This window comes from Podarcis tiliguerta (genome assembly GCF_965153285.1).
Source record: "Podarcis tiliguerta genome assembly, chromosome: 2".
NCBI lineage: Eukaryota > Metazoa > Chordata > Lepidosauria > Squamata > Lacertidae > Podarcis > Podarcis tiliguerta.
The window spans coordinates 7,585,639-7,612,560 of record NC_139535.1 but is presented as its reverse complement, the minus strand read 5'-3'; the positions used below and the strand labels follow the sequence as shown (position 1 = coordinate 7,612,560).

Below are 26,922 nucleotides of genomic sequence, written 5' to 3'. Positions count from 1 at the left end.
GTGGGGTCTTGCTTTCAGGCTGAAGGAGCCGGTGTTTGTCCACAGACAAACTTTAAGCAGACTAAACCGCTGCTCCCTTCATGGATCACTGCCTTGCCGTGGCGAAGGGGCTTGAATAACTGAGAGAAGCTATGAGCTGTGCCGTGCAGGGCCACCCAAGATGGACAGGTCATAGTGGAGAGTTTTGACCAAACGTGATCCACCTGGAGCAGGAACCGGCAAGCCACTCCAGTATCCCTGCCAAGAAAACTCCATGGACAAAGACAATAAATTCTGGTGCTGGAGGAGACTCTTGAGAGTCCCATGGACTCTCCATTCTGAAGGAAATCAGTCCTGAGTGCTCACTGGAAGGACAGATCGTGAAGCTGAGGCTCCAAGACTTTGGCCACCTCATGAGAAGAGAAGACTCCCTGGAAAAGACCCTGATGTTGGGAAAGATTGAGGGCACAAGGAGAAGGGGACGACAGAGGACGAGATGGCTGGACAGTGTTCTCGAAGCTACCAGCATGAGTCTGGCCAAACTGCGGGAGGCAGTGGAAGACAGGAGTGCCTGGCGTGCTCTGGTCCAGGGGGTCACGAAGAGTCGGACACGACTAAACGACTAAACAACAACAACAAACCGCTGCTGGTGCAACGGGACATCATGACGGAAACCAGAGCGCACAGAAACGCCGTCTACCTTCCCGCTACAGCAGTACCTATTTATCTACGTGCACTTTGATGTGCTTTCGAACTGCTAGGTTGGCAGGAGCAGGGAGTACCTGTTTATCTACTCGTGCTGGTATGCTATCGAACTGCTAGATTGGCAGGAGCTGGGACAGAGCAACAGGAGCTCACCCCATTGCAGAGATTCGAACCACTGACCTTCCGATCGGCAAGCCCAAGAGGCTCAGTGGTTCTGGTGGACACCCGGGCACCCATGGACACCATGTTGGCAAACCTTGCCCAGGCAGTCGACCATGAATATTATTATTATTATTATTATTATTATTATTATTATTATTATTATTATTATTATTATTATTTTATTTATACCCCACACAACTGGCTGGGTTTGCCCAGCCACTCTGGGCAGCTTACAGCATATCTAAAAACATAATAAAAACATCGATCCATTAAAAACCTCCCGATACAGGGTTGCCTTCAGATGTCTTCTAAAAGTTGTGTAATTTTTTTATCTCTTTGACATCTGAAGGGTGTTCCACAGGGAGTGTGCTGCTACCAAGAAGGCCCTCTACACAACTATCCAGGTCATTACAAACTAATTAATGGAAACATGCAGTTAAAAACCATCCAACTATCTGAGTCACGAGCATTAAAGAGGGAGCCCCGCAAAGGAGCAACCATGGAAGAGACCCAGCTGTTCAGCTCTCCAAAACCAAAGATGGTTGGAGCAGAACCTCATCTGCTACTCTAAGTGTTTGTGAAGTTAATATGGAGGCTTCACCTCCTGTGTGAATTCTCTGGTGCCGAATAAGATTTGTGCTCTGGCTGAAGCTCTTTCCGCACGCTAAGCATTTATATGGCTTCTGTCCTGTGTGAATCCTTTGATGTTTAACAAGGCCTGATTGGTCGCAAAAGGTCTTGCTGCAGTCTGAGCATTTATACGGTCTCTCTCCCGTGTGGATTCTCTGATGTGACGTAAGGTGCGTACTCTGACTGAAGCTTTTCCCACACTCCAAGCATTTATACGGCCTCTCCCCTGTGTGAATTGTCTTGTGGTTAATAAGGCCGGACTGATTACAAAACCCCTTCCCGCAGTCGGAACACTTGTACGGTTTCTCCCCGGTATGAATTCTCTGATGTGATGTAAGGCTTGTACTATGGCGGAAGCTCTTTTCACACTCGGCGCATTTGTACGGTTTCTCGCCTGTGTGAATTCTCTGGTGTTGAATAAGACTAGTGCTCTGGTTGAAGCTCTTGCTGCAGTGCGAGCAACTGTATGGCCTCTCCCCTGTGTGGATTCGTTGATGGGACGTGAGGTGCGTGCTCTGACTGAAGCTCTTTCCACATTCCAAGCATTTATACGGCTTCACCCCCGAGTGGAGCATCTGATATTCCATGACGCTTCTGTGTTGGCTGAAGCTCTTCCCAAACTTTAAGCTTTTGCTGGTTTTCTCCCCTGTGTGGATTCTCCAATGTGCACTGAGGCACTTGCTCCTCCTCTTCTCTGCTTGTTGTTCTTCTGGAACTATGATTTCATGGAAGTCTCCGTCCTGGCAAGGAATGGCTTTATCTCTGCCCTTCTCCACATGGACTCCCTCTGGCCTCTTCAATCCATCTTGATTCCAGAAGTTCTCTTTCAATGCCTCCTGCTGGCCTGCTCCTGAGGAGGTCCTGCGAGGTTCACCTTCATCTTCGCTCTCCCATACACCACCATCTGAAATGAAGAAAAAAACCTGGTAAAAGTCACGAATGAATCATTCAAAACCAGGAATGACTCAATCACAGACCTCCTTAAGAATACTCATAGAACAGGAACGTTCTTTCATATGTGGTGGACTTGTAAAAGGTTAAAAGAATATTGGGAAATGATACATAATGAATTGGAAAAAAATGTTTAAAAGTACTTTCTCCAAAACCCCCAGAGTCCTTTCTGTTCAGGATAATTTGGAACAGATTATTGGAATATATGGAAATTCCCAGGTGTCCAAAAAGTGGCATATTTATGTATGCCACTACTGCGGCCTGTGTTTTGTTAGCCCCAAAATGGAAAATGAGTGAGGTCCCAACCAAAGAAGATTGGCAACTTAAGTTGACAGAATATGCACAACTTGCAGACTTAACATATAGAATAAGAGAACAAGTTTTGAGGGATGCAATAATGGAATACTGAATGGCATAGTTTTTGTAAAATATCTTAAGGATGTAAACATTAGTACTTTAAATTGTAAAACAGAAAATTTAATTTATATATATTCGGGCCGCAGAGCAGCGGAGGATCGCATTCCACGACATCTCCACCAGGATGCCACTTTAAACAGCCCCAAAGGATTCTGGGAGCTGTAGTCAGTTAAGAGTGCTGAGAGTTGTAAGGCAACCCTCTCTTCCCCTCAGAGAGTTACAATTCTCAGAGTTCCTTTTTCGTGTGTGTATATAATTTTATTAAGTTTTCTGTTCTGCAATTAAAAATGCTCATTTTACATGCTAAAGATATCAGTGATTTCCCTTCTTCTTTTTCCATGGTTCATTTTACATACCATAAATCCCTGCATATTTAACAAAAGCTATACCATTCAGTATTCCATCATTGCACCCATCAAAACTTGTCTACACTGTTGAATTTATCTTAATGCTGCCAGCGTTTTCAGCTGTACACAGTAATTTCCCATATATTCAATCAACGTTCTCCAATCTTCTCTGAACGTATGTTCATCGAGTTCTCTTATTCTATAAGTTAAATCTGCCAAGTGTGCATATCACATCCGTTTAAGTTGCCATTCTTCTTTAGTTGGGACCTCGCCTGTTTTCCATTTCTGGGCTAACCAAACTGCAGTTGTTGCATACATAAATAACCTTTCTTGACACCTGGGAATTTCAGTCTGAAAATTCCCAGAGTTCCTTGTGAAGATGGTCAAACTACTCTGGGAATTGGAAGAGAGGCCTTCTAACAACTGTCTCTTAGCAAACTGCAACTCCAAAAATGCTTGGGGAGCGGAGTCATGAATTTAAAATGAAAGGATACTGCTTTAAATGTATAATGCAGATGGGGCCATAGGCTCCAGAGATAGAGAAGCGGAGAGTAGCTTCCGGAGGTCAGCCTAGCAGGGAATGTCAAACTATCCAAGGCACACATGGAAAACCCTCCTCTCCTTACCCAGCAGGTCCTCCTCCTCCTCTTCCTGCTTGGCTGCTGCATGCGGCTGCTTCTCCCCGGCCTCAGGTGGCGCCTGGACAGACATGGAGGAGCCTGCAGCCGCCGCCACCACCTCCTGCTTCTCCTCTTCAAAGACCACCTGCAACAAGCAGAGCATCTCTCTTGCATTAGTATACTGAAGGAGCATCTCCACTCCCATCATTCTACCCGGACACTGAGGTCCAGCGCCGAGGGCCTTCTGGCGGTTCCCTCGCTGCGAGAAGCCAAGTTACAGGGAACCAGGCAGAGGGCCTTCTTGGTAGTGGCGCCCGCCCTGTGGAACGCCCTCCCATCAGATGTCAAAGAGAAAACAACTACCAGACTTTTAGAAGACATCTGAAGGCAGCCCTGTTTAGGGAAGCTTTTCATGTTTAATAGATTATTGTGTTTTTATATTTTGTTGGAAGCCACCCAGAGTGGCTAGGGAAACCCAGCCAGATGGGTGGGGTATAAATAATAAATAATAATAATAATAATAATATTATGGCAAGTATCAGAAGCAAAGGTTTGCGTCCTCCACCCTGCCCTTAGCGGCCTCATTGCCATGCAGAGGGAAGAAATCAGAACTCAGTTTCATTAAGGCATGTTTAGGTGCCAGTCGGACCATGCAACAAAATGTCGCCGCTCAGGAGTGCTCCTGTTCAGGATGCCAGTCAGGCCCTTTTCCAGCCATACCGTTCCATCTTGTCCCCAGGTTCTCTGCCCTACTACCAGTCAGCATTCTGCGCCCACTGAGCACGCTCAGTCTTCTTAGGACTGCTTTTCCTCACTTCTGTACTACTGCAAAACTAGAGGTTCCTCTGCGGCCCACCTGCCCATCGTAGAATCATAGAATGTTAGAGCTGGAAGGGACACCAAGGGCCATCTAGTCCAATACAGGAATCCTGCCCGCAGCCATCCTTGGGTGGGCTCAAACCACCAACCATCTGTACAATAGTCAGTTACACTGACCAAACCTTATGAGGAACGGTTGAAGGAGAAGGGTATGCTTAGCCTGGAAAAGAGGAGGCCGAGAGAAGACATGAGAGCCATCTTCAAATACTGTCATACCTCAGGTTACAGACGCTTCAGGTTGCGCGTTTTCGGGTTACAGACGCTCTGAAACCCGGAAGTACCGGAACAGGTTACTTCCGGGATTCGGCGCTCGCACATGTGCAGAAGTGCTAAATTGCGCTTTGTGCATGCGCAGAAGCGCCGAAGTGCAACCCGTGTGTGCGCAGATGTGGTGCTGTGGGTTGCGAATGCACGGATCTGTTAGAATTCCTTCTCCATGATTGCAGTCATAGAATCATAGAGTTGGAAGAGACCACAAGGGCCATCGAGTCCAACCCCCTGCCAAGCAGGAAACACCATCAGAGCACTCCTGACATATGGTTGTCAAGCCTCTGCTTAAAGACCTCCAAAGAAGGAGACTCCACCACACTCCTTGGCAGCAAATTCCACTGTCAAACAGCTCTTACTGTCAGGAAGTTCTTCCTAACGTTTAGGTGGAATCTTCTTTCTTGTAGTTTGGATCCATTGCTCCGTGTCCGCTTCTCTGGAGCAGCAGAAAACAACCTTTCTCCCTCCTCTAGGTGACATCCTTTTATAGATTTGAACATGGCTATCATATCACCCCTTAACCTCCTCTTCTCCAGGCTAAACATGCCCAGCTCCCTTAGCCGTTCCTCATAAGGCATCGTTTCCAGGCCTTTGACCATTTTGGTTGCCCTCCTCTGGACACGTTCCAGTTTGTCAGTGTCCTTCTTGAACTGTGGTGCGCAGAACTGGACACAGTACTCCAGGTGGACACAGTACTCCAGGTACATAGGATTGTTGTCTTTCACATGATGGTATATGCTTTGACTCCACAGAGTGGGAAGTGACGAAGACAGGATGTTTGTGTTACTGTGTTCCATGAAGTGGGACTATTGTCCTTTGTTCTTTTTCTCTTTGCTGTCTTTGCTAGAGAGAGAGGGAGCCATGTTGCAGTGCTCCGTGTGTGTGTTTATATGTAAATAAAGTAGATTAGCCAAAATGCTGAGCTGCTGAGGTCTGTCATGCAGTGATGCAAAGACTCTGCGAATCCCTAAGTGTGTTGTGTCAGTTGGCATCAGTCGCTGTGATGTTCGGGCTGAAGAAAACTTTGAAGCTCCCGAACGATTGATCAGGAGGGAGAGAACATGTCAGTCGGGCATGTGTCTCTGCCAGAGTCCTACTTGAGTGTAGGCTGAACTCCTGACAGGATCATGTTTGCAACCTGAGTGTCTACTGCATCTCAAGGGCTGTCACATGGAAGAGGGAGCATGCTTGTCTTCTGCTCTGGAAGGCAGGACTTGAACCCATGGCTTCAAGCTCCAAGAAAGGAGATTTCAACTAAACATTAGGAAGAGCTTTTTGACAGCAAGAGCTGTTTGCACAGTGGAACGGTCTCCCTCGGGAGATTGTGGACTCTCCTTCCTTGGAGGCTTTTAAGCAGAGGTTGGAGGGCCAACTGTCCTGGATGCTTTAGCTGAGATTCCTTCATTGCAGGGGGCTGGACTAGATGACCGTTGGGGGTCCCCTTCCAACTCTACAATTCTATATGATTTCCTGATACCTTCCTTCTTCTGTGTGGATGGTAACTACCAGTGGCGTAGCGTGGGGGGTGCAGGGGGGGCCGGCCGCACCGGGCGCAACATCTGGGGGGGCGCGCTCGCACTCGCAGCTCTAAGCCCCTACCTGGCTCACTCACTCTCTCTCACTGCAGTGCTGGCTGTGCGAATCCGATCCGAGCCGCCACCCACTGTGGAGGGGAGGGTGCCAGGCATGCGGTGCGGAGAGAGAGCGAGGGACTATCTGGGGGAGGGACAGTGCAGCGGGGGGGGGGCGCAAATTACTTGCCTTGCCCCGGGTGCTGACAACCCACACTACGCCACTGGTAACTACATAAGGTTTTTCCTGAGTAAGGGCTGGCAGTCGGGTTGGCTGCTAGCGTGTAGGACTGTAAGGGGTTTCCTTCTGTGGCCAGCTTTGTTGCTGAGTCGCAGAACCCAGCCATGCAACTCGGAATTGGACAGCATGAAGCCCTAAGGGGAGCCTGGACCAGGCCAAAGGCCTGCCTAGTCGATCATCCTGTTCTCACAGTGGCCAAGGAGACGCCCCAATGGGAAGCCCACAAGCCGGACAAGGCCAGGCCACCGATACTGACACTAACCACAGCCAAGTGGTCCCACCTGGCTTTCCAGATTGACCCGAGTCTCCCGCTGCCTCAATAGGAAACCTTCTGCAAGGGCCACCGCCTGGGAGCAGGTCTCCGGGCCGCGATCCCTGACCCAGCTCTGGATCTCCGCTGGCAGGATGGCCAGGAACTGCTCCAGGACCAGCAGCTCCAGGATCTGCTCCTTCGAGTGCCTCTCCACTTTCAGCCACCCCTGGCAGAGCTCCTGGAGGTGGCTGTAGGCGCCGCTGGGCCCCTCGGCCTCCTGGTAGCAGAAGTGCCTGAAGTGTTGGCGCAGCTTCTCTCTCCTCAAGGCGTCCCCTCTCAAGATGGCTGCCTTCACTTTCCCATAATCCTCTCTGTCTCCGGCATCCAGCCTCTCAAAGGCCCACTCGGCTTCTCCCCTGAGGGCCGGCAGGAGTCGGGCCGCCCACTCCACCTTGGGCCACCGGCAGGCTTGGGCCACCTGCTCGAAGGAGGCGAAGAAGGCCTTGGCGTCGTCCCAGGGGGTGGGCTCCTCCAGCAGCTGGGGGGCTCCCCATTCCGAGTGAGGGGACTCCACTGTCCTCAAAAACTCTTGCCACTGGGCTTCCCAGCAATGGGCCAAGCCCTCTTCCGATTCCTCCTTCACGCGATGTGGGGTCCCCCTTTCGAGGAACCCCTCGGCGTTCCCCGAATGCCTTGCTCTGGGGAGTTCACCCTGTGCCTCCAAATCCATCCTGGGTTTGCGGCCACCAGCGTTCAAGAGGGCGTGAGCGGATTTCCCTGTTCCTTTCGGTTCCTCTCTTTCTCCCCGGGCTGCGATATATTCCTCCTCCATCTTCATCCCTGCGTAAAGGTGCGCTGTGGGAAATTCCAGAAGAAACCACAGTAAGCAAGGGCCTGAAAAGCAGAGAGAAAGAAATTGACAGAGGTGAGCAGTCAGCCTCTTGTAGGGCTGGAATAAATGATCTCTTCCCATTTTTCTTTTCTTTCTTTCTGAGAAATCTGACTATAAGAGAAGATTGTGGTCAGCTGGAGGAGAAAATGGGGCTGCCTGGAAGTGGATGGGAAATGCCAGAAAGAAAGAAAGAAAGAAAGAAAGAAAGAAAGAAAGAAAGAAAGAAAGAAAGAGAAAGAAAGAAAGAAAGAGGCTGGCTGAGGAAAGGCTGTAATTCAGTGGTAGAGATCTGCCTTGCACTCAGTGATTCTCAAACTTTTTTTCTCTGGGACACAGTTTGAGAATAAAAATTTGCTCACGCCACACCAGGATTATTATTTTTTTAATTGATGGAACAAAAAGAAACAACTCTTAGCAGTGCTTGATTTAAAACATGTAATACAACTACTTTATAACATGATCATGGGACGTACGGAAAGTATAAAACAATGCGGCTACATAAGAACATCAGTCATTCCCAGAATATAATTCTAAACGAGCCTTTTACATGCGCACCTAAGTACGTAGCTTGCTTTTGCCGATAATCTCATTTACATTGGTCCGATTTGAGGCAAACAAACTCTCATCAACACAAATGAAATGTTCAAATGTTTCTTTGATTGTCTCAGATCTTCCCACCTGACTTGCCATCCTTTCCTGTCACGGCTTTGAGAACCTACTTCATGGTATCTCCAGGTAGGGCTGGAGAAAAGACCGAAACCCCAGGAAAGCTACTGCCTGCCAGTGTAAACAATACTGGGCAAACGAGACTTTTAATCTCAGGGTTATGGGTTTGAGCCTCCCCCCCCCAACATTGGGCAAAAGACCCTCATGGTCCCTTCCGACTTTACGATTCTATGAACTGGGCTGACTCATTAGAATAACAATAATTTTATTACGTATACGCCACCCATCTGATTTGGCTTGCCTCAGCCACTCTGGGTGGCTCCCAAAAGAATATAAACACACAATCAAACGTTAAAAGCTTCCCTTATACAGGACTGTCTTTCCTATATAGCGTAGCCCATGGGTAGGCAAACTAAGGCCCGGGGGCTGGATCCGGCCCAATCGTCTTCTCCATCCGGCCCATGGACTGTCCAGGAATCAGCATGTTTTTACATGAGTAGAATGTGCCCTTTTATTTAAAATGCATCTCTGGGTTATTTGTGGGGCATAGGAATTCATTCATTCCCCACCCCAATATAGTCCGGCCCCCCACAAGGTCTGAGGGACAGTGGACCGGCCCCCTGCTGAAAAGGTTTGCTGACCCTTGGCACTGTAGCCCCCCAACATTTCTCCAATGAAAATAAAAAAGTGGGACATTGTGGGATCAAATCAGAAACTGGGACGGCTTCTCTAAATCCAGGACTGTCCCTGGAAAATAGGGACACTTGGAGGGTCTGATATCTTGATCTAGCATCTAGATCAAGGGAAGTAATGGTGCCATTGTATTCTGCTCTGGTCAGACCTCACCTGGAGTACTGTGTCCAGTTCTGGGCACCACAGTTCAAGAAGGACACTGACAAACTGGAACGTGTCCAGAGGAGGGCAACCAAAATGGTCAAAGGCCTGGAAACGATGCCTTATGAGGAACGGCTAAGGGAGCTGGGCATGTTTAGCCTGGAGAAGAGGAGGTTAAGGGGTGATATGATAGCCATGTTCAAATATATAAAAGGATGTCACCTAGAGGAGGGAGAAAGGTTGTTTTCTGCTGCTCCAGAGAAGCGGACACGGAGCAATGGATCCAAACTACAAGAAAGAAGATCCCACCTAAACATTAGGAAGAACTTCCTGACAGTAAGAGCTGTTCGACAGTGGAATTTGCTGCCAAGGAGTGTGGTGGAGTCTCCTTCTTTGGAGGTCTTTAAGCAGAGGCTTGACAACCATATGTCAGGAGTGCTCTGATGGTGTTTCCTGCTTGGCAGGGGGTTGGACTCGATGGCCCTTGTGGTCTCTTCCAACTCTATGATTCTATGATTCTATATAGGCAGCAGCTTCCTATGGCTGACCTGGGAGGGGGGCACTGCTCCCCATTATCCCCAACTGAACCAGCCCCAATCCTGCATTTGTGCAAAGCTCTTGCTGGATCTGGAAGGGGCTGAGTGGGAATAATGATGATGATGATGATGATAGGTTTGTCATTGCTCAATTCTAATAATGATAATGATAATAATAATTTTTTATTTACACCCCAGCCACTCTGGGCGGCTTGCAACAGAATAATCCTGTGTGTCGTGGGGGGATCTGAAGGAGCTTCTCTGTCCCCCCTCCCTCATTTTCTACCCCTCCTGCTGCTTTGCCCCCCTTCCAGATGACCCCCAATGCTCCCTTCCCAGTCCTTTGCCTGCCACCCCCCCCCCGCCAGCTCCCTTTAGCTATTCACCTCCTTCCTGGGCTTTTCTGCCGCTTCTGCCTCTTTCTCCAGTCTTCCTGCAGATGTAAAGCAAGGCAATGCAGCCCACTCCCCCTTTTCCCCACTACAGGAAAATGGGCAATTTGCTAATCCCTTTCCATCCCTCTCTCCTGTCCTCTCTAGGAAGCAGGAGGGTCAAACTTCTTCAGCTTAACCCTTTCGGGGCATCGCTGTCTTAAAAAAAAAAAAAGCAAACCAAAACTAGGACATCTCCGATTTGGATTATTAAAAATGTCAAAAGTCCCTGGTGTGAATAAAAAAACCCTGGTGCTTTTAGGGACATGAGGGAGAGTGCACCTGGTTGTTTATAGAATCATAGATTTATAGATTTGTAGAACTGGAAAGAATTGCTGTTAGCTGCCCTGAGGGCAGGATATACAAATTATTATTATTATTATTATTATTATTATTATTATTATTATTATTATTATTATTACTGTTACCGGAAAAATCCGAGGGCTCCCTTGGACAAAAAGTAAAGACACCAACCAGAGTAAATTGGAGCAAATCAGCAGCCTGTAGGCTTGGCCTTTATTGAACTGTTGCAGCAGGGTGTTCACCTCACTCGCAGGAGAGAGGAAAGACCCAGAACAATGGTGTGCAAGACCTTATAAAAACTTTTGACATTCCCCTCCTCTAGGTCAAGCCCACCCCCAGAAACATCATGCATACATTTCAGAAAGGAGGGGTTGAGGGAGGAGTTGTGGTGGTAACCTGAGTGTCCTGTCACCTGGCTGGTTCCCCTCTCCCCCCCCCATGAGTCATTTTCTGAAGACGAAGGTAGTTGGCAGTTTCCTGCCCCCTGAGGGGGAATCCAATCACTGTTCTTTTGTTATAGTGCGTGTTGAATCCACTCGTGTATGCAGTCTGTTGTGTTGTTGATGGCCTTCTGTCTGAGACCATCGGGTTGGCATAGCAACTGGGCAGGGCTCCTGTGGATGTGCTGCTATGCTCAAGGGATTATGGTGGCCTGCATCAAACCTTCCCCATTTTGTAGTCCTTCCTTCATGGAGTAAAATAAAAGTGGAACAGTGCAAATCTGATGTAGGGTTGATTTTCTATGAATTTATAACAGAAGTGTAGTGTATGTAGTGTGTGAGTGTGAGTGTGTGTGAAGTCTGTACAAACTGAATGATGGTGGGGGGGGGGGTTTCCTGCTACATACCTAAGGGCCATCTTTCCGCAGGACCTGCAAGACAGAGCTGTTCCACCAGGCCTTTGGTTTGGACTTAGTCGGACCCTTATGTTCCCCTCCCCTTCTGGTTTTGATCTATGGGCTACTTTTAAAATGAGGCTGCAATGGAGAGGTTTGATCTTCTTGCAGTCCATGGGACTCTCAAGAGTCTCCTCCAGCACCATAATGTAGAACTAACTAATCCAAGGTCTCTAACTGGAGTAGGCTTTCCCTTATTTCATTGTTGTCGGTATCTGTCCATCTCAATAGACAATGGAGTGCGGCTCTGGGGGTGAAGTCAAGCCACTGTGTCAGCAGCACAGAAGTGACCTCCACAGGGTAGAAGACTGGGCGGTGTGTCTGGAGGTCCTGGGCTGCTCAGACGACAAGACCCCCCCCCCCCACTCGGCCTTGTTGATGTGGTCCAAAGGAAAGCAGAGCAAGATGCTGGGCGCCCGTGCAGGGTCTACTCCTTCGCCTTTTCTTCTCCTGAAGATAACCCACAAGGCAGCGGAGAATTAGGATCAGAGTTTTTCTTCTCCTAGATGGACTATTTCCCCAGATGGATGAGGCCCATCTGCCCCTTTTATATTAGAATACAGTGGTACCTCGGGTTAAGAACTTAATTCGTTCTGGAGGTCCGTTCTTAACCTGAAGCTGTTCTTAACCTGAAGCACCACTCTAGCTAATGGGGCCTCCTGCTGCCGCTGCGCCGCCGGAGCACGATTTCTGTTCTCATCCTGAAGCAAAGTTCTTAACCTGAGGCACTATTTCTGGGTTAGCGGAGTCTGTAACTTGAAGCGTCTGTAACCTGAAGTGTCTGTAACCCGAGGTACCACTGTATTCATCATTTTAGGCTACGTCTTTCAAAAGTATTGTTCCCACCTTGTTTAATAATAATAATAATAATAATAAATAATTTATTATTTGTACCCCGCCCATCTGGCTGGGTTTCCCCAGCTACTCTGGGCGGCTTCCAACAAAGATGAAAAATACACTAAAATGTCACATATTAAAAACTTCCCTGAACAGGGCTGCCTTCAGAATGTCAGGTAGTTGTTTATTTCTTTGACATCTGATGGGAGAGCATTCCACAGGGCGGGTGCCACTACCGAGAAGGCCCTCTGCCTGGTTCCCTGTAACTTGGCCTCTCGCAGTGAGGGAACCGCCAGAAGGCCTTCGGAGTTGGACCTCAGTCCAGAACGATGGGGGTGGAGACACTCCTTCAGATATATTAATTTATCCTGCCATTTTCCTTCCGCACCCGTCTTGTACTTTGGCTCCATTCCTACTCTGCGGTTAAAGCACTGTGATGCCACTTTTAACAGCCATGGCCTCCCCGCAAAGAATTCTAGGGTCTGTCATCTGCTGAGAGTTGTGAGAGTTGTGCTACAATTCCCAGAATGGTTTAACAACCAACCCTCTCTTTTCAGGGAACATTGGGAACTGTAGTTCTGTGAGGGGAGCGGTGTTCTCCGGACAGCTCTCAGAACCCGTAACGAACTACAGCTCCCATGATTCCTTGGGGGAAGCCATGGTGATGGAAGTTGCACCAGGGCACCAGGTAGGAAAGTTGTTGTCTGAGGTTCGCTGCCCCAGATCTTGCGGCAAAGCCAGCCTGCGCACCTGATCATGGAGTCGAGTTAAGGAATGCAAACCTTTCTGAAGCTGCCCTGAACGTGAACCATTTGTGAAAGGGATAGAACCACAAGTTCTTTCGGCAACTCGGATTAGGGTTGCCATCCGGTGGGAGAACCGGCAAAATGTGTGGGATTTCAAGGTTGATTGTCTAAAAAAAAAAAAGCTGAAGAAGTTTCCTAAATATAAAAAGGCCAAGAACTTTGAGTTTCTTTTTCCAAAACAAAAGATCAGGAACTTTTGCGTCTTCTAGAAATACAGTGGTGCCCCGCAAGACGAATGCCTCGCAAGACGGAAAACCCACTAGACGAAAGGGTTTTCCGTTTTGGAGGTGCTTCGCAAAACGAATTCCCTATGGGCTTGCTTCGCAAGACGAAAATGTCTTGCGAGTTCCTGCGGTTTTTCCCCGCTCCCCACCCCCGTTTTTCTAAGGCACTAAGCTGCTAATAGCCTTTTAGCAGCTAATCCGCTAATCCCTTAAACCTTTAATAGCCGCTAAACCGCTAATAGCGCTAATCCGCTAATAGGGTTGCTTCGCAAGACAAAAAAACCGCTAGACGAAGAGACTCGCGGAACGGATTCTTTTCGTCTTGCGAGGCACCACTGTATGGCAACCCTAACTTGGATACAATTTTAGTTTCAAACAAACAGAAGAAAGGAGAGCACGGAAGCTTATTCAAAACCACCAACTTTTAATTCTCCCCCCTCCCCTCGTTAATGTAATGTGGAATTGATAGCCAAATGGGAAAAGCAAGAGAGTCGGTGCCTTGGAATGAGCCATTTTTGAGGAGAGAGCCTGGGGTGGGAGAATCAGGAAGGGGTCATCTCCCTTCTCAGCGATGGTCTCTGCCGGGGACGGAGGTGGCTGTAGTCTATTTCAGGAGAGACAGAAGGAGGGGGGCACTTTGTTTCTCCCCACCTTTTCAGGAGACGAAGTCACTTGCCTCTCGAGACCCCTGATTTCAAGGACCACCACCTGGTCAACTGTTGAGGCGAGGGAAAGAGAAATAAATAACCGAGACGACAGGAAAGAAGAGGGTTAAGATAAAATCCGTTCTGCAAGACTATGGTGCCACTTTAAACAGTCGTGGCTTCCCCCAATGGATTGTGGGAGCTGCAGTTTCCTTGCAGGTGCTGAGAGTCGTAAGGAGAGACCCCTATTCCCCTCACAGATCTACAATTCCCCAGGTTCCCTGGAAAAATTAACAATACTTATTGGCTTATCTCTCATGACTGTTGTCAGGATGACTAGTTAAATATCATTAAGCTTATTAAGTAGTTTTTTTAAAGCTCTAAATTATAGCTCCAAATTACTGTCCTGCCTCACATGGATGTTGTCAAGCTGAGAAGCTTGGAATAGACTAGACTAGACTAAGATAAAATAAAATAAAATAAAATAAAATAAAATAAAATAAAATAAAATAAATAAAATAAAATCAAATAAAATAAAATAATGTGTTACATCCTACTGGCCTCTCAGGGTTGATGGCTGCTATGTAATATTAAGAAGAAGAGTTTGGATTTGATATCCCGCTTTATCACTACCCGAAGGAGTCTCAAAGCGGCTAACATTCTCCTTTCCCTTCCTCCCCCACAACAAACACTCTGCGAGGTGAGTGGGGCTGAGAGACTTCAGAGAAGTGTGACTGGCCCAAGGTCACCCAGCAGCTGCAGGTGGAGGAGCGGAGACGCGAACCCGGTTCCCCAGATTACGAGTCCACCGCTCTTAACCACTGCACCACATTGGCTCTCTTAAGCACATTAAGGAATAAAAAAAGGTCCAAATTATATGAATAACGATAATTACTGGCCTACCCCTCAGGGTCGTTGTCAGCCTTATCAGCTAAGCAGCATTAAGTGCTAAAAACAGACTAGACAATTGCGAGTGAACGCTGTTCCGTTATTCTTACATGGGCCACTCGAGTTCCCAGCGGTGCCCCTCCTGGTTCTGGCGCTTGGCTACTGGTTCATAGGACCTCACAGAAGGCTTGTTTTTCCTCGATTCCAGGTGTCCCCCTCATCCGTTAGCAGGAGGGGCCTTGTACCTCCATGTCGTCCTCGTCATCTTCCTCACATCTCTCCAGCTCACGCCTCCGGGCTCGGTAAGAAGCTGAAAGGGGGCAGAGGGAGAAGGCAGTTTCACTGCGGACCATGACCTCTCAAGGTCACCTCACTGGGATACACGGGGCTGGGCCCTTGCCACAACCACCATTATGAAGAGCCAAGCGGGGAACCATGAGAAAACGTTACCACCGGAATGGAGTGCTTTGGTTGTGGTGTTCAGCCAGCCACGCCCTCATTCAGTACTCCATTCCGCCTCTTTGCCAATGGACACTCAACATTCTGTGCCCACTGGGCATACTCAGTCACTATTAACGTACTGGTGGAATCAACGCTCAACATTACCCAGCAAATGGGCAAACTCAGCCTCGGCCCAGTATACCTGAAGGAGCATCTCCACTCCCATTGTTCGGCTTGGAAACTGAGGTCCAGCGCCGAGGGCCTTCTGGCAGTATCCTCGCTGCAGGAAGTGAGGTTACAGGGAAGCAGGCAGAGGGTCTTCTCGGTAGTGGCGCCCGCCCTGTGGAACGCCCTCCCATCAGATGTCAAAGAGATAAACAACTACCTGACATTTAGAAGATATCTGAAGACAGCCCTGTTCAGGGAAGTTTTTAATGTGTGACATTTTAATGTATTTTTAATCTTTGTTTTTATTTTTAAATATCAAGGAAATAAACAACTCTCTGATTTTTAGAAGACATCCGAAGGCAGCCCTGTTTAGGGAAGTTGTTAATGTCTGATGTTTTAGCGTGCTTTTAATACTCTATTGGAAGCTGCCCAGAGTGGCTGGGGAAACGCAGCCAGATGGGCTGGGTATAAATAATAAATTATTATTATATTATTACTCCCCTCCCTGCTGGTCTCCCAAAACCAGGAGAGGTATGAACAGTGTAGACCAGAAACAGACTAGGAGTCTTGGTTGACCACAAACTTGACATGAGCCAACAGTGTGACGCGGCAGCTAAAAAAGCCAATGCAATTCTGGGTTGCATCAATAGGAGTATAGCATCTAGATCAAGGGAAGTAATAGTGCCACTGTATTCTGCTCTGGTCAGACCTCACCTGGAGTACTGTGTCCAGTTCTGGGCACCACAGTTCAAGAAGGACACTGACAAACTGGAACGTGTCCAGAGGAGGTCAACCAAAATGGTCAAAGGCCTGGAAACGATGCCTTATGAGGAACGGCTAAGGGAGCTGGGCATGTTTAGCCTGGAGAAGAGGAGGTTAAGGGGTGATATGATAGCCATGTTCAAATATATAAAAGGATGTCACATAGAGGAGGGAGAAAGGTTGTTTTCTGCTGCTCCAGAGAAGCGGACACGGAGCAATGGATCCAAACTACAAGAAAGAAGATTCCACCTAAACATTAGGAAGAACTTCCTGACAGTAAGAGCTGTTTGACAGTGGAATTTGCTGCCAAGGAGTGTGGTGGAGTCTCCTTCTTTGGAGGTCTTTAAGCAGAGGCTTGACAACCATATGTCAGGAGTGCTCTGATGGTGTTTCCTGCTTGGCAGGGGGTTGGACTCGATGGCCCTTGTGGTCTCTTCCAACTCTATGATTCTATGATTCTATGAAGTCTCAGGCTGCTTGGGAGAGGAGGAGAGCCATTGGAAGGTGGGGACCTTTGGCTCTCACAACCGCCTCCTTGGGGCAAGATCTACCGGGATCTGTGTTGCTGTGCTCACTAGGCCTGGCCTCTGGAGCTGATTGCTTCTTTGAATGAAGAGTTAACGTCACTGACGGCTGCTGCTGGCACCCTCCCCTGACATAAAGCTTCCACTTACCCGGCAGGTGACGGTCCTTGAAGGGGGGGCGTCCCGCCGCGTCCCACACTGCCCTCATCCGGTTGAAATACGGGGGGATGACCGCAGGCTTCTCCCTCCCTTCCGCGGCAGGCCGCCCGGCTGCAAAAAAGTCCGTCTTCAGCTGTTTCCACTTCGATCGGAGCTGGTCGATGTTCCTGACGAAGCCCTGAGCCTGCAGCTGGTCCCTGATCCTCTCCCAGTGTTGGTGCCCCCTCTGGGAGCTGCTGCTCATCAGGAGGGCCAGGGCGGGACTGGCTTTGATGCTGCTCAGCAAGGCCACCACTTCCTTCCCTTCCCACCGCTGGCCACGGATGCGGGAGGGAACCATCTTGTGGAGGACGGGGGGCTGGCCGGTGCCGGGGGAGCCCATGTTCTGGGCGCCACAGAAATACAGGCGCTTGTAGGGTTTTTCCCCGGCGTGGGTCCTTTGATGGACGAGGAGTTTTGCGCTGCAGAGGAAATACTTCCCGCAGAATTGGCATTTTACCGGCTTCACCCCCATCCGAGTTCTCGTCGGGAGGATGGCGTTCCGGCTGTAAGAACCATAGGCGGTCCGTTTCTGGTTGGTGTCGATTCCTACTGGGACTGCAGCCGGGGTTTCCGTGGGGGTCAGGCAACCCAATCCACCGACTTCCTCTGCCCTCAGCGTTTCCTGACGGCCCTCTGCTCTTCCCTGGCGCCCTGAGGCATTTCCTTGTGCGCAACACTCGGGAAAGCTCTCCTCTGTTTTCCACACCGGTGTCCCATGTGGGCATTCCGCCTCAGAGTCTTCCGCCGCGTCGTCTTCCCCGTTGCAGATGGCGACCCAACCTTTGGCTGCTGGGGAAAGGAGGAGAGAATCCTAAATACACCCAGAGCTTTGAGAGAAACGAGACTTGGAAACAGAGGGGGAGTGTGGTTATTTGATAGAGGAAAAAAGCATGTTCTTTTCAAAGACCTTGGGGGCAACTTTATATGGTACAGTCGTACCTTGGTTGCCGAATGCCTTGGAACTCGTACATTTTGGCTCCCGAACGATCAGAAACTGGAAGTGAGTGTTCCAGTTTTTGAATGGTTTTCAGAAGCCAAATGTCTGGCACGGCTTCCGATTGGCTGCAGGAGCTTCCTTTGGTTTTTGAATGTTTTGGAAGTCAAACGGATGATGATGATGATGATAATAATAATAATAATACGGTGGTGCCTCGCAAGACGAAATTAATTCGTTCCGCAAGTTTTTTCGTTGTGCGAGTTTTTTCGTCTTGCGAAGCACCACTGTATTTAAACACTGACAACGGCGGGGAGGGGCGGGGAGAAGCAGGACAGCTGCCGCAGCCGGTATCTCAGACTCACCCACGCCTTGTGGCCACCGTGCGACGCGGCTGCTGGAGGGCAGCGGGGCTCAGGAGCGTGACTCCGGCTGCAACGCTGGCTGCTGGCGGCAACGGCTCCTGAGGGGAGCCCGTGAGGGGGGTGGGCAGCGGCGCGAGGCACTAACCGTCAGCCGGAAGGTCGGAGGGAGCCGGAAGAGCCATCAGCCGGAAGGTGGGAGGGAGCCGGAGGAGCGGGGAAGCGAGCGTGCGTGCGTGCGTACAGTGACCATCGCCATGACACGAGAGGCAGGGCCGTTTTGTCAACGAAGCAAGCCCTTTGGAAAATCCGTCTTGCGAAGCACCTCAGAAAACGAAAAACCCTTTCGTCTAGCGAGTTTTTCGTCTTCCGAGGCATTCGTCTTGCGGGGTACCACTGTAATAATAATAATAATTTTGGTTTTGGCATCTGGGAATCAATGGAGGAGTGGGCCTTTGGGGTTGAAGTCAAACTGTTGTGGGGATGAAGAGACTGATACTACAACTAATAAAAACAAAATTAAACAAATAAGAGAAACTCATGTACAAAAGGATTCCTCCCCTTACCCAGCAGGCCAGCTTCTCCGTCGTCATCTTCCTGCTTGGTGTCGATGCAGAGAAGCCTCTGCTTGTTCAGGGACAGACCCCGGCCTTCCTCAGAGGAACTCCCAGCCACCTCTTCAAATGTCACCTGAAAGAGCAAAGAGGAACTGAGATCTGCTCAGAAGAAGAGTTTGGTCTGAGCAAGTCCCTCAGTTCTCATCAGCAAATTCATATACGAGATAAATCCATATAAGGTCCCGTATTTTTCACTCCATAAGACACACCTGACCATAAGATGCACCTAGTTTTTAGAGGAGGAAAACAAGAAAAAATATATTCTGAATGAAACACTGGATGTATGATTTTTGTGATTCATGCTGTGGCCACAGACGTGATTTGACAGTGAGTTTGGGGTAGCCCAATGCAAAAATCCTGAGGATCCATGTGGATCTGTGCTTTATAACCACACTTTTGTGCCACTGCGGCCACATGAAACAGTGGGTGCGTGATTTTTTTGGTGCAGGCTGTAGCCATGTACATGCTATGTGATCTGATGGTGAATTTGGGGTGACCCAATGCAAAAATCCTGGGGATCCATAGGCTTTTACCTCCCCTCTCCCAGGCAGCCTCCTTTATCTCTAGTGTCCCTTATCTCCCTCCCCGATCGCTTGCCGATTAGCGGCTTTGTTTCAATCCCCACTTCCCTCTTTCAAAAAATAAATAAAAAGCATAATCTGCTTTTCACCCCTGGGCAATTCAGCTCCAGAGACCACGCATTCGCTCCATAAGACGCACAGACATTTCCCCTTACTTTTTAGGAAGAAAAAAGTGCATATTATGGAGCAAAAAACACGGTAACTCAGGGATGGCGGGGGACTGTTGTTCTTGGACTGCAATCCCCATCATTCCCTGAGCATTGGCCATGGGAGTTAGAGATCAAAAGTAGCTGGAGGGAATCAGAGGTTGGGAGGCAAGAAAGATGGACGGAGATCCTAGCTGTTAAGATTGGAAACCCCTCATAGACTTTTTGCGTGAAAATGAAATAATGACATTCGGATTTGAGGACTGAATATAATGTTTGTTTATAGAAAGTGGTGTTGTTAGGTGTTATATAGGAGTGGATGAAGTGAATATTGTTTATATACAGTAGACAGATCAAGAATGGAAAGTTCTTTAGTTTCTAGATAGCTCAGCTGGTTAGAGCAAAGTACTGATAATTCCAAGGTTGCAGATTTGATTCCCCATACGGGCATGTTGTACACTGAAAGAAAAATTTATGAGAATGATGTACCGGTGGTATTTGACTCCTACTAAGTTAGCAAAAATGTATAGGACAAGTTCAAATATCTGCTGGAAATGTAAAGATAAAGAAGGTATCTTTTATCATATGTGATGGATGTGTAAGGTAGTAAAAGCATTCTGGGAGATGATATATAATGAAATGAAAAAAATGCTTAAAATAACTTTTATTAAGAAACCAGAAGCTTTTTTTTAGGAATTACAGGTACCGACATACTAAAGGAGCAGAAAAGCCTCTTTATGTATGGAATAACAGCCACCCAAATGCTACCAGCGTAGAGATGGAAAGAAGACAAGGTCCCTACAAGAGAGGAATGGCAAACTAAGCTGGTGGACTATGCTGAGATGGCAAAACTGACTGGAAAACTCAGAAACCAAGAGGATAACAACTTTACAAAAGAATGGGGGAAATTCATAAGCTGCTTAGGAGACCACTGTAAGCAGATGGAAACAAGAGCAGGATTCTGAGTCCACTTGTAGTGTAAAAATTACTTTGGATAATATGGTATGATAATATGATAATATGGTATGATTGGAGTATGGATGAATATGCAGTTGTAGATGTTTAAAAAGGGCCCCCCTGGAGGGGATGGGGGGGGAAATCCCAAGATTCGGAGAATCTCTTTATATAGATATGTTGCTGTTTTTTTACTTTTTGTTTATCTGTATTTTGCATTTGTAAAATGATTTTTAAAAAACGATTCCCCTTATGGGACAGCTGCATATTCCTGCATTGCAGGAGGGTTGGACTAGAGGATTCTCATTGTCCCTTCCAAATATACAGTGGATTCTTTGAACTTTATTTTTCTTTCTCTCTTTTAATACCTTTTCTGTCTCTTTCTCTTTACCTTTCTCTCTCTTTCCCACCCCCTCTTCTCTCTATGTTTTTATCTTATTTAGATTAACGCTTTACTTTGGATTCAAAACATGTATTTCATACTAAGCTTTGTATTTCTCTTTATAAAGGTAAAGGGTAAAGGGACCTCTGACCATTAGGTCCAGTTGCAGACGACTCTGGGGTTGCGCACTTATCTCGCTTTATTGGCCGAGGGAGCCGGCGTACAGCTTCCGGGTCATGTGGCAAGAATGACTAAGCCACTTCTGGCAAACCAGAGCAGTGCACGGAAATGCCGTTTACCTTCCCGCCGGAGCGGTACCTATTTATCTACTTGCACTTTGACGTGCTTTCGAACTGCTAGGTTGGCAGGAGCAGGGACCCAGCAATGGGAGCTCACCCCGTCGTGGGGATTCGAACCGCCGACCTTCTGATCGGCAAGCCCTAGGCTCTGTGGTTTAACCCTAATAAACCCTAGTAAAAATTATTATTTAAAAATAGAAGGAAAAGGTGGCCATATGGCCTCACCTGGCTTTCTTGGCTCTGGGCCACTTCCTGCCTCAACAGGAAGTCCTCGGCCAGGGCCACCGCTTGGGAGCAGGTCTCCGGCCCACACTCCCTGACCCAACTCTGGATGTGGGCTGGCAGGATGGTCAAGAGCTGCTCCAGGATCAGCAGCTCCAGGATCTGCTCCTTGGAGTGCCTTTCGAATTTCAGCCACTGGCAGCAGAGTTCCTGCAGCCGGACGTAGGCCCCTCTCGGCCCCTCGGCCTCCTGGTAGCAGAAGCGCCGGAAATGCTGGCGGATCTTCTCCCGGCTCATGGTGTCCCCTCGCAAGATGGCCGCCTTCACTTTCCCATAATCCTCTCTGTCTCGGGCCTGGAGCCTGTGGAAGGCCCGCTCGGCTTCCCCGCTGAGGGCCGGCAAGAGTCGGGCCACCCACTCCTCCCGGGGCCACCGGCAGGCTTGGGCCACCTGCTCAAAGGAGGCCAGGAAGCCCTTGGCGTCGTCCCATGGCGAGGTCTTCTCTGGAAAGGCTGGGATGCCCCATTCCGGATGAGGAGACTCCACCGTCTTCAGGAACTCCTGCCACTGGACTTCCCAGAGCTCAAGGGAGCTCTCGCTTGGCTCTTGCTTGATCTGATCCCCCGGCATCCGTCTCAGGAATTCTCGAATGTTCCCAGCTTGGAGGACGTGAGGGGCTTTCGCTGCTCCTGGAGATCCCGCCTCTCCTGATGTTGGTCCTGTGGGGGTCTGATCCCCCCTTTTCATATTTCAGAGGGTTCACAGAAGAGCGAACAAAAACCGAGAGGAAAACTCCAGAATAAATTCCGGCGATCGGCTGAGGAAAAAGAGGGGGAAACGTCATGAGAGAAAATGAGCACAAATAAAGGGCTGACAACAAACTTGGAGGGGTAGCTAATGCCGCAGAAGACAGAATCAGAATTCACAATGAGCTGAACAGATTGGAGAATTGGGCCCGAGCTAAGAAAATGAATTTCAATAAGGACAAATGTAAGGTTGTCCACTTAGGCAGGAAGAACCAGATGCACATATACAGTCATACCTCATGTTACGTTTGCTTCAGGCTGAGCGTTTGCAGGTTGCGTTCTGCGGTGACCCGGAAGTACCGGAAAGGGTAACTTCTGGATTTCGCCACTCGCGCATGCGCAGACGTGCAAAAATGACGTCATGCGCATGCGCAGAAGCCGCGAATTGCGACCCGCGCATGTGCAGACGCGGGTTGCTTTCTGCTCATGTTGTGAACGGGCCTCCGTAACAGATCCCGTTCGCAACCAGAGGTACCACTGTATAGGATGAGGGGACACCTGGCTTACTAGCAGTACATGTGAAAAGGATCTAGGGGTCTTGATGGACCAAAGCTTAACATGTGATGCAGCAGCAAAAAAACCCCCATGTTATTCTAAGCTGCATTAACAGAAGTCTAGTGTCCAGGTCAAGGAAAGTCTTAGTCTCACTCTATTCCAACTTTTCCCTTTTCTTGCGAGGAATCCTATTTGGAATAAGGGAGTTTCCCTTAAAAAAAGGGAAACATTGACAGCCATGCTCTATTCTGCCTTGGTCAGACCACACCTGGAATACGGTGTCCAGTTCTGGGCACCACAATTTATGAAGGACATTGACAAGCTGGAAGGTGTGCAGAGGAGGGCGACCAAGATGATCAAGGGTCTGGAAACTCAGCCTTATGAGGAACGGTTGAAGGAGCTGGATATGTTTAGCCTGGAAAAGAGGAGACTGAGAGGAGATAGGACAGCCATCATCAAATATCTCAAGGGCTGTCCCATGGAAGATGCAGCAAGCTTGTTTTCTCCTTCTGTGGATGGTAGGTACCAGTGGCGTTGCGTGGGTTGTCAGCACCCGGGGCAAGGCAAGTAATTTGCGCCCCCTAACCCGGGGCAAGGCAAGTAATTTGCGCGCCCCCCTCCGCTGCACTGTCCCTCCCCCAGATAGTCCCTCGCTCTCTCTCCGCACCGCACCGCACGCCTGGCACCCTCCCCTCCACAGTGGGCGGCGACCCGGCAGGGATCGGATTTGCACAGCCAGCACTGCAGTGAGAGAGAGTGAGTGAGCCAGATAGGGGCAGAGAGCTGCGAGTGCGAGCGCGCCCCCCCAGATGTTGCGCCCGGTGCGGCCGGCCCCCCCTGCACCCCCCACGCTACGCCACTGGTAGGTACCGAACCAATGGCTTCAAGTCGCAAGAAAGAAGATTCCGACTAAACATCAGGAAAAAAATTCTGACTCTAACAGTGTTCGACAGTGGAACAGACTCCAAAGGGAGGTTGTGGACTCTCCTTCCTTGGGAGGATTTTAAGCCGAGGTCGGAGGGCCATCTGTCATGGATGCTTTCGTTGAGATTCCTGCATCGCAGGGGGTTGGACTAGATGACCCCTAGGGACCCCTTCCAGCTGTACAGTTCTATGATTCTATGCCCTGTTTAAGGCAGTTTCTCTTGGAGAGAGACCACCACCTTCCATCAAACCCCAGTGATTTTGCTGTGTGCGTTGTGCGTTTCTATATCAGAAGGGGGCATCTCCAGACGAGCAACTTTAGCAAGGATTTACGCTATTGACACACAGGAAAAGAGGGAACGAAATGAACGTTTGCAAAAGGTCTTCCCTCCCAAAAGAGGAGCAGAGTTCGACCCTCCGGAGGTCACCAGGCAGCTTTTGCAACCGGAGAGACGGAGGAAAGTGGTGATGGGAGATCTTATTAAACCTCGATCTTGCAAATCCCTCCACCCACCGCCCAATACCTTTTCCAGGCTGGATCCTGCTCTCTCCTCTCTTGTTTTCTGCAGCAAAAGGAAATTCAAAAAGCCATCTCAGGACCATCCCAGGGAGCTGGGAGGATTCGCCTTCCTCATTGCCTCTCTAGGAAGCCAGTATCTCTTCGCTTTTAACCCTTTCGAGATGGACTTTCCCCGCCACCAACCGGGAAAGTGAGAGGTGTGACCTGCCCTGGTTTGGGCTCCAGAGGGAGATAAGGGATTTAAACAAGGAAAGCCGGAGGCGGAGGAGGGCAGATTTTCATTCTTAGCACGGCAGCGGCTCATTAACTCATTAGCTGCCACCAGTCTGGCAACCTTTGTTCCTAGCGGGTCACGATTGGCAGAGATTCAACCGATGAAGCTTCCCCACGTCCTCCTGAATCGAGGCTTCCAAAGGCAGAGGAACCCTGCCAAGGGGGAAGGTGGCAACCTGCCTGCTGCTTGTGCCTTTTTCTTGTTTAATGGGATCGCCTAATTACTTATTTCAGTTACGGCTGCTTATATTTTAATGAAATGGATGTATTGTGGATTTTGAGCATGCATGCTATGTTTTAGCAGGATAGCTTTCTTGTGTTGTTATAATTGTGGACGCTTACAAGCTAAGGTTTATAGTAGGAGGCTGCTTTATTGTATATTTAAATTATTGTGGATCTTTATATCTGGATGATTAACTGGGATTGTTTCATTCCGTGTTTTAATTAGGGATGCTTGTGGTTTAATGTTGCATAAATGTCTATATGCTTCTGGTTTGTTGTTGTTTCGTCGTTCAGTCATGTCCGACTCTTCGTGACCCCATGGACCAGAGCACGCCAGGCACTCCTGTCTTCCACTGCCACCCACACTTTGGTCAGATTCATGTTTGTAGCTTCGAGAATACTGTCTAACCATCTCGTCCTCTGTTGTCCCCTTCTCCTTCTGCCCTCCATTTTTCCCAACATCAGGGTCTTTTCCAGTGAGTCTTCTCTTCTCATGAGGTGGCCAAAGTATTGGAGCCTCAGCTTCAGGATCTGTCCTTCCAGTGAGCACTCAGGGCTGATTTCCTTAAGAATGGATGCGTTTGATCTTCTTGCAGTCCATGGGACTCTCAAGAGTCTCCTCCAGCACCATAATTCAAAAGCGTCAATTCTTCGGCGATCAGCCTTCTTTATGGTCCAGCTTTCACTTCCATACATCACTAGCTTCTGGTTTAATGATGCATAAATGTTTATAGCTGTAAAAAGCACAGAAGCCTACTTTGGCATTATGAGGTATATATTGATTGATTGGCATCTGCCAGTCTTGGAAAACAATGGAGAAGTGAGTTTTTCGGGGTGAAGTCAAACTGTTGGAAGCTCGCAGCGCCTGCTACAGCTGCAGAGACCAATGCAGGAGAGACATGTTTTGCTGCAGCCAGGGAAGGTGACGGCGTCCAGTTGCACTGCTGCAGATGCACCATGCTGTTTCTCTTCTCTGCACTCCTCCCAGTGGTAATTTCTCCTCTGGTCACCGCTGTGGATTTGCAGTGAAGTGCAGGGAAGGGAAGGGGGGAAATGAGGGAGCATGTAGGGGTGAGAAACCCATTAGGCATGGGGCACACCTTTCCATTTTCTGTGTCTCATTTCTGCAGTCTTAAATATAGTTATCCAAATTGCCGCTTCACAGTAAAAGAAAGGAGCTCCTGAAAATCTGTCAGCATTGTAGTGCAGATTTCTCCTAAGGCACATTTTTGAAAAGCACACTTTCGCTAATAATGACAACTTCTCCAGTAACAAGTCTGGATCGGTTGACCAGAGGACTATGTAACTTGGGATAAGGCATCTCCAGCCCCAATACTTGCACCCCCTTTGCAGTTACCTTTTGCCTCCCTTGCTCCAGTTGCTGAGGCACAAGAGCTCAGCCTAGATTTCTGGACTTAAATTTGGCAATGGAGGTCTGGACGCTTCATCTGAAGCACTGCAGGTCTGTGCTTAAGTGGTAACCACATTAAGACTGTTAAAATGGCAGAGTATCCTTCGGTCAAGATGGGAATCTAAGTGTAACACACGCAGGACCGAACCCTGTGGTACCCTACTTCTCCCAGTGTGGTGTAGTGGTTTAGAGCGATAGACTCATAATCTAGGGAATTGGGTTCGTGTCTCCGCTCCTCCACATGCAGCTGCTGGGTGACCTTGGGTCAGTCACACTTCTTTGAAGTCTCTCAGCCCCACTCACCTCACAGAGTGTTTGTTGTGGGGGAGGAAGGGAAAGGAGAATGTTAGCCACTTTGAGACTCCTTCGGGTAGTGATAAAGCGGGATATCAAATCCAAACTCTTCTTCTCTTCTTCCCATTTCTCCAGGATGGCAAGGAACCATTAGTGAGTACTCTTTGGTTGCCTTCCCTGCTGTGCTCTGCGGCAAACCCCCTCTGTATACACCATATTAACCACCACGGGTTATCTGATGGTTTTTGTGTGAGGGTAAACTTAGATCCTCGGGACGTGGGTGGCGCTGTGGCCTAAACCACTGAGCCTCTTGGGTTGCGTTGGTGGTATAGTGGTGAGCATAGCTGCCTTACACTGAGCCTCTTGGGTTTGCCGATCAGAAGGTCTGGGGTACCAGAAGTGGTTT

At 48.8% G+C, this 26,922-nt stretch overlaps 2 protein-coding genes across 4 annotated transcripts; both read right to left on the bottom strand.

Annotated features, from left to right (window-relative positions):
• Window positions 1–1,005: 1,005 nt before the first annotated feature.
• LOC310670313 (uncharacterized protein) lies at window positions 1,006–10,513 on the bottom strand. Of its 2 annotated transcripts, none has more exons than XM_083425469.1 (4): window positions 10,337–10,513; window positions 7,051–7,877; window positions 3,818–3,956; window positions 1,006–2,380 (listed from the first exon to the last, which is right to left on the bottom strand). In XM_083425469.1, the coding sequence occupies exons 2-4, from the start codon at window positions 7,858–7,860 to the stop codon at window positions 1,365–1,367; spliced, it is 1,965 nt and encodes a 654-aa protein (XP_083281595.1). In that variant the 5' UTR covers window positions 7,861–7,877; window positions 10,337–10,513; the 3' UTR covers window positions 1,006–1,364. The 2 variants fall into 2 exon arrangements, with proteins under 2 accessions (XP_083281595.1, XP_083281594.1); XM_083425468.1 differs by having other exon boundaries at window positions 7,051–7,916; window positions 10,337–10,512.
• Window positions 10,514–13,850: 3,337 nt separating this feature from the next.
• LOC310670426 (uncharacterized protein) lies at window positions 13,851–25,028 on the bottom strand. Of its 2 annotated transcripts, none has more exons than XM_083425775.1 (6): window positions 24,321–25,028; window positions 21,575–22,388; window positions 18,937–19,060; window positions 17,024–17,860; window positions 15,089–15,288; window positions 13,851–14,162 (listed from the first exon to the last, which is right to left on the bottom strand). In XM_083425775.1, the coding sequence occupies exons 2-5, from the start codon at window positions 22,316–22,318 to the stop codon at window positions 15,203–15,205; spliced, it is 1,791 nt and encodes a 596-aa protein (XP_083281901.1). In that variant the 5' UTR covers window positions 22,319–22,388; window positions 24,321–25,028; the 3' UTR covers window positions 13,851–14,162; window positions 15,089–15,202. The 2 variants fall into 2 exon arrangements, with proteins under 2 accessions (XP_083281901.1, XP_083281900.1); XM_083425774.1 differs by having other exon boundaries at window positions 17,024–17,863; window positions 24,321–24,952.
• Window positions 25,029–26,922: the final 1,894 nt, after the last annotated feature.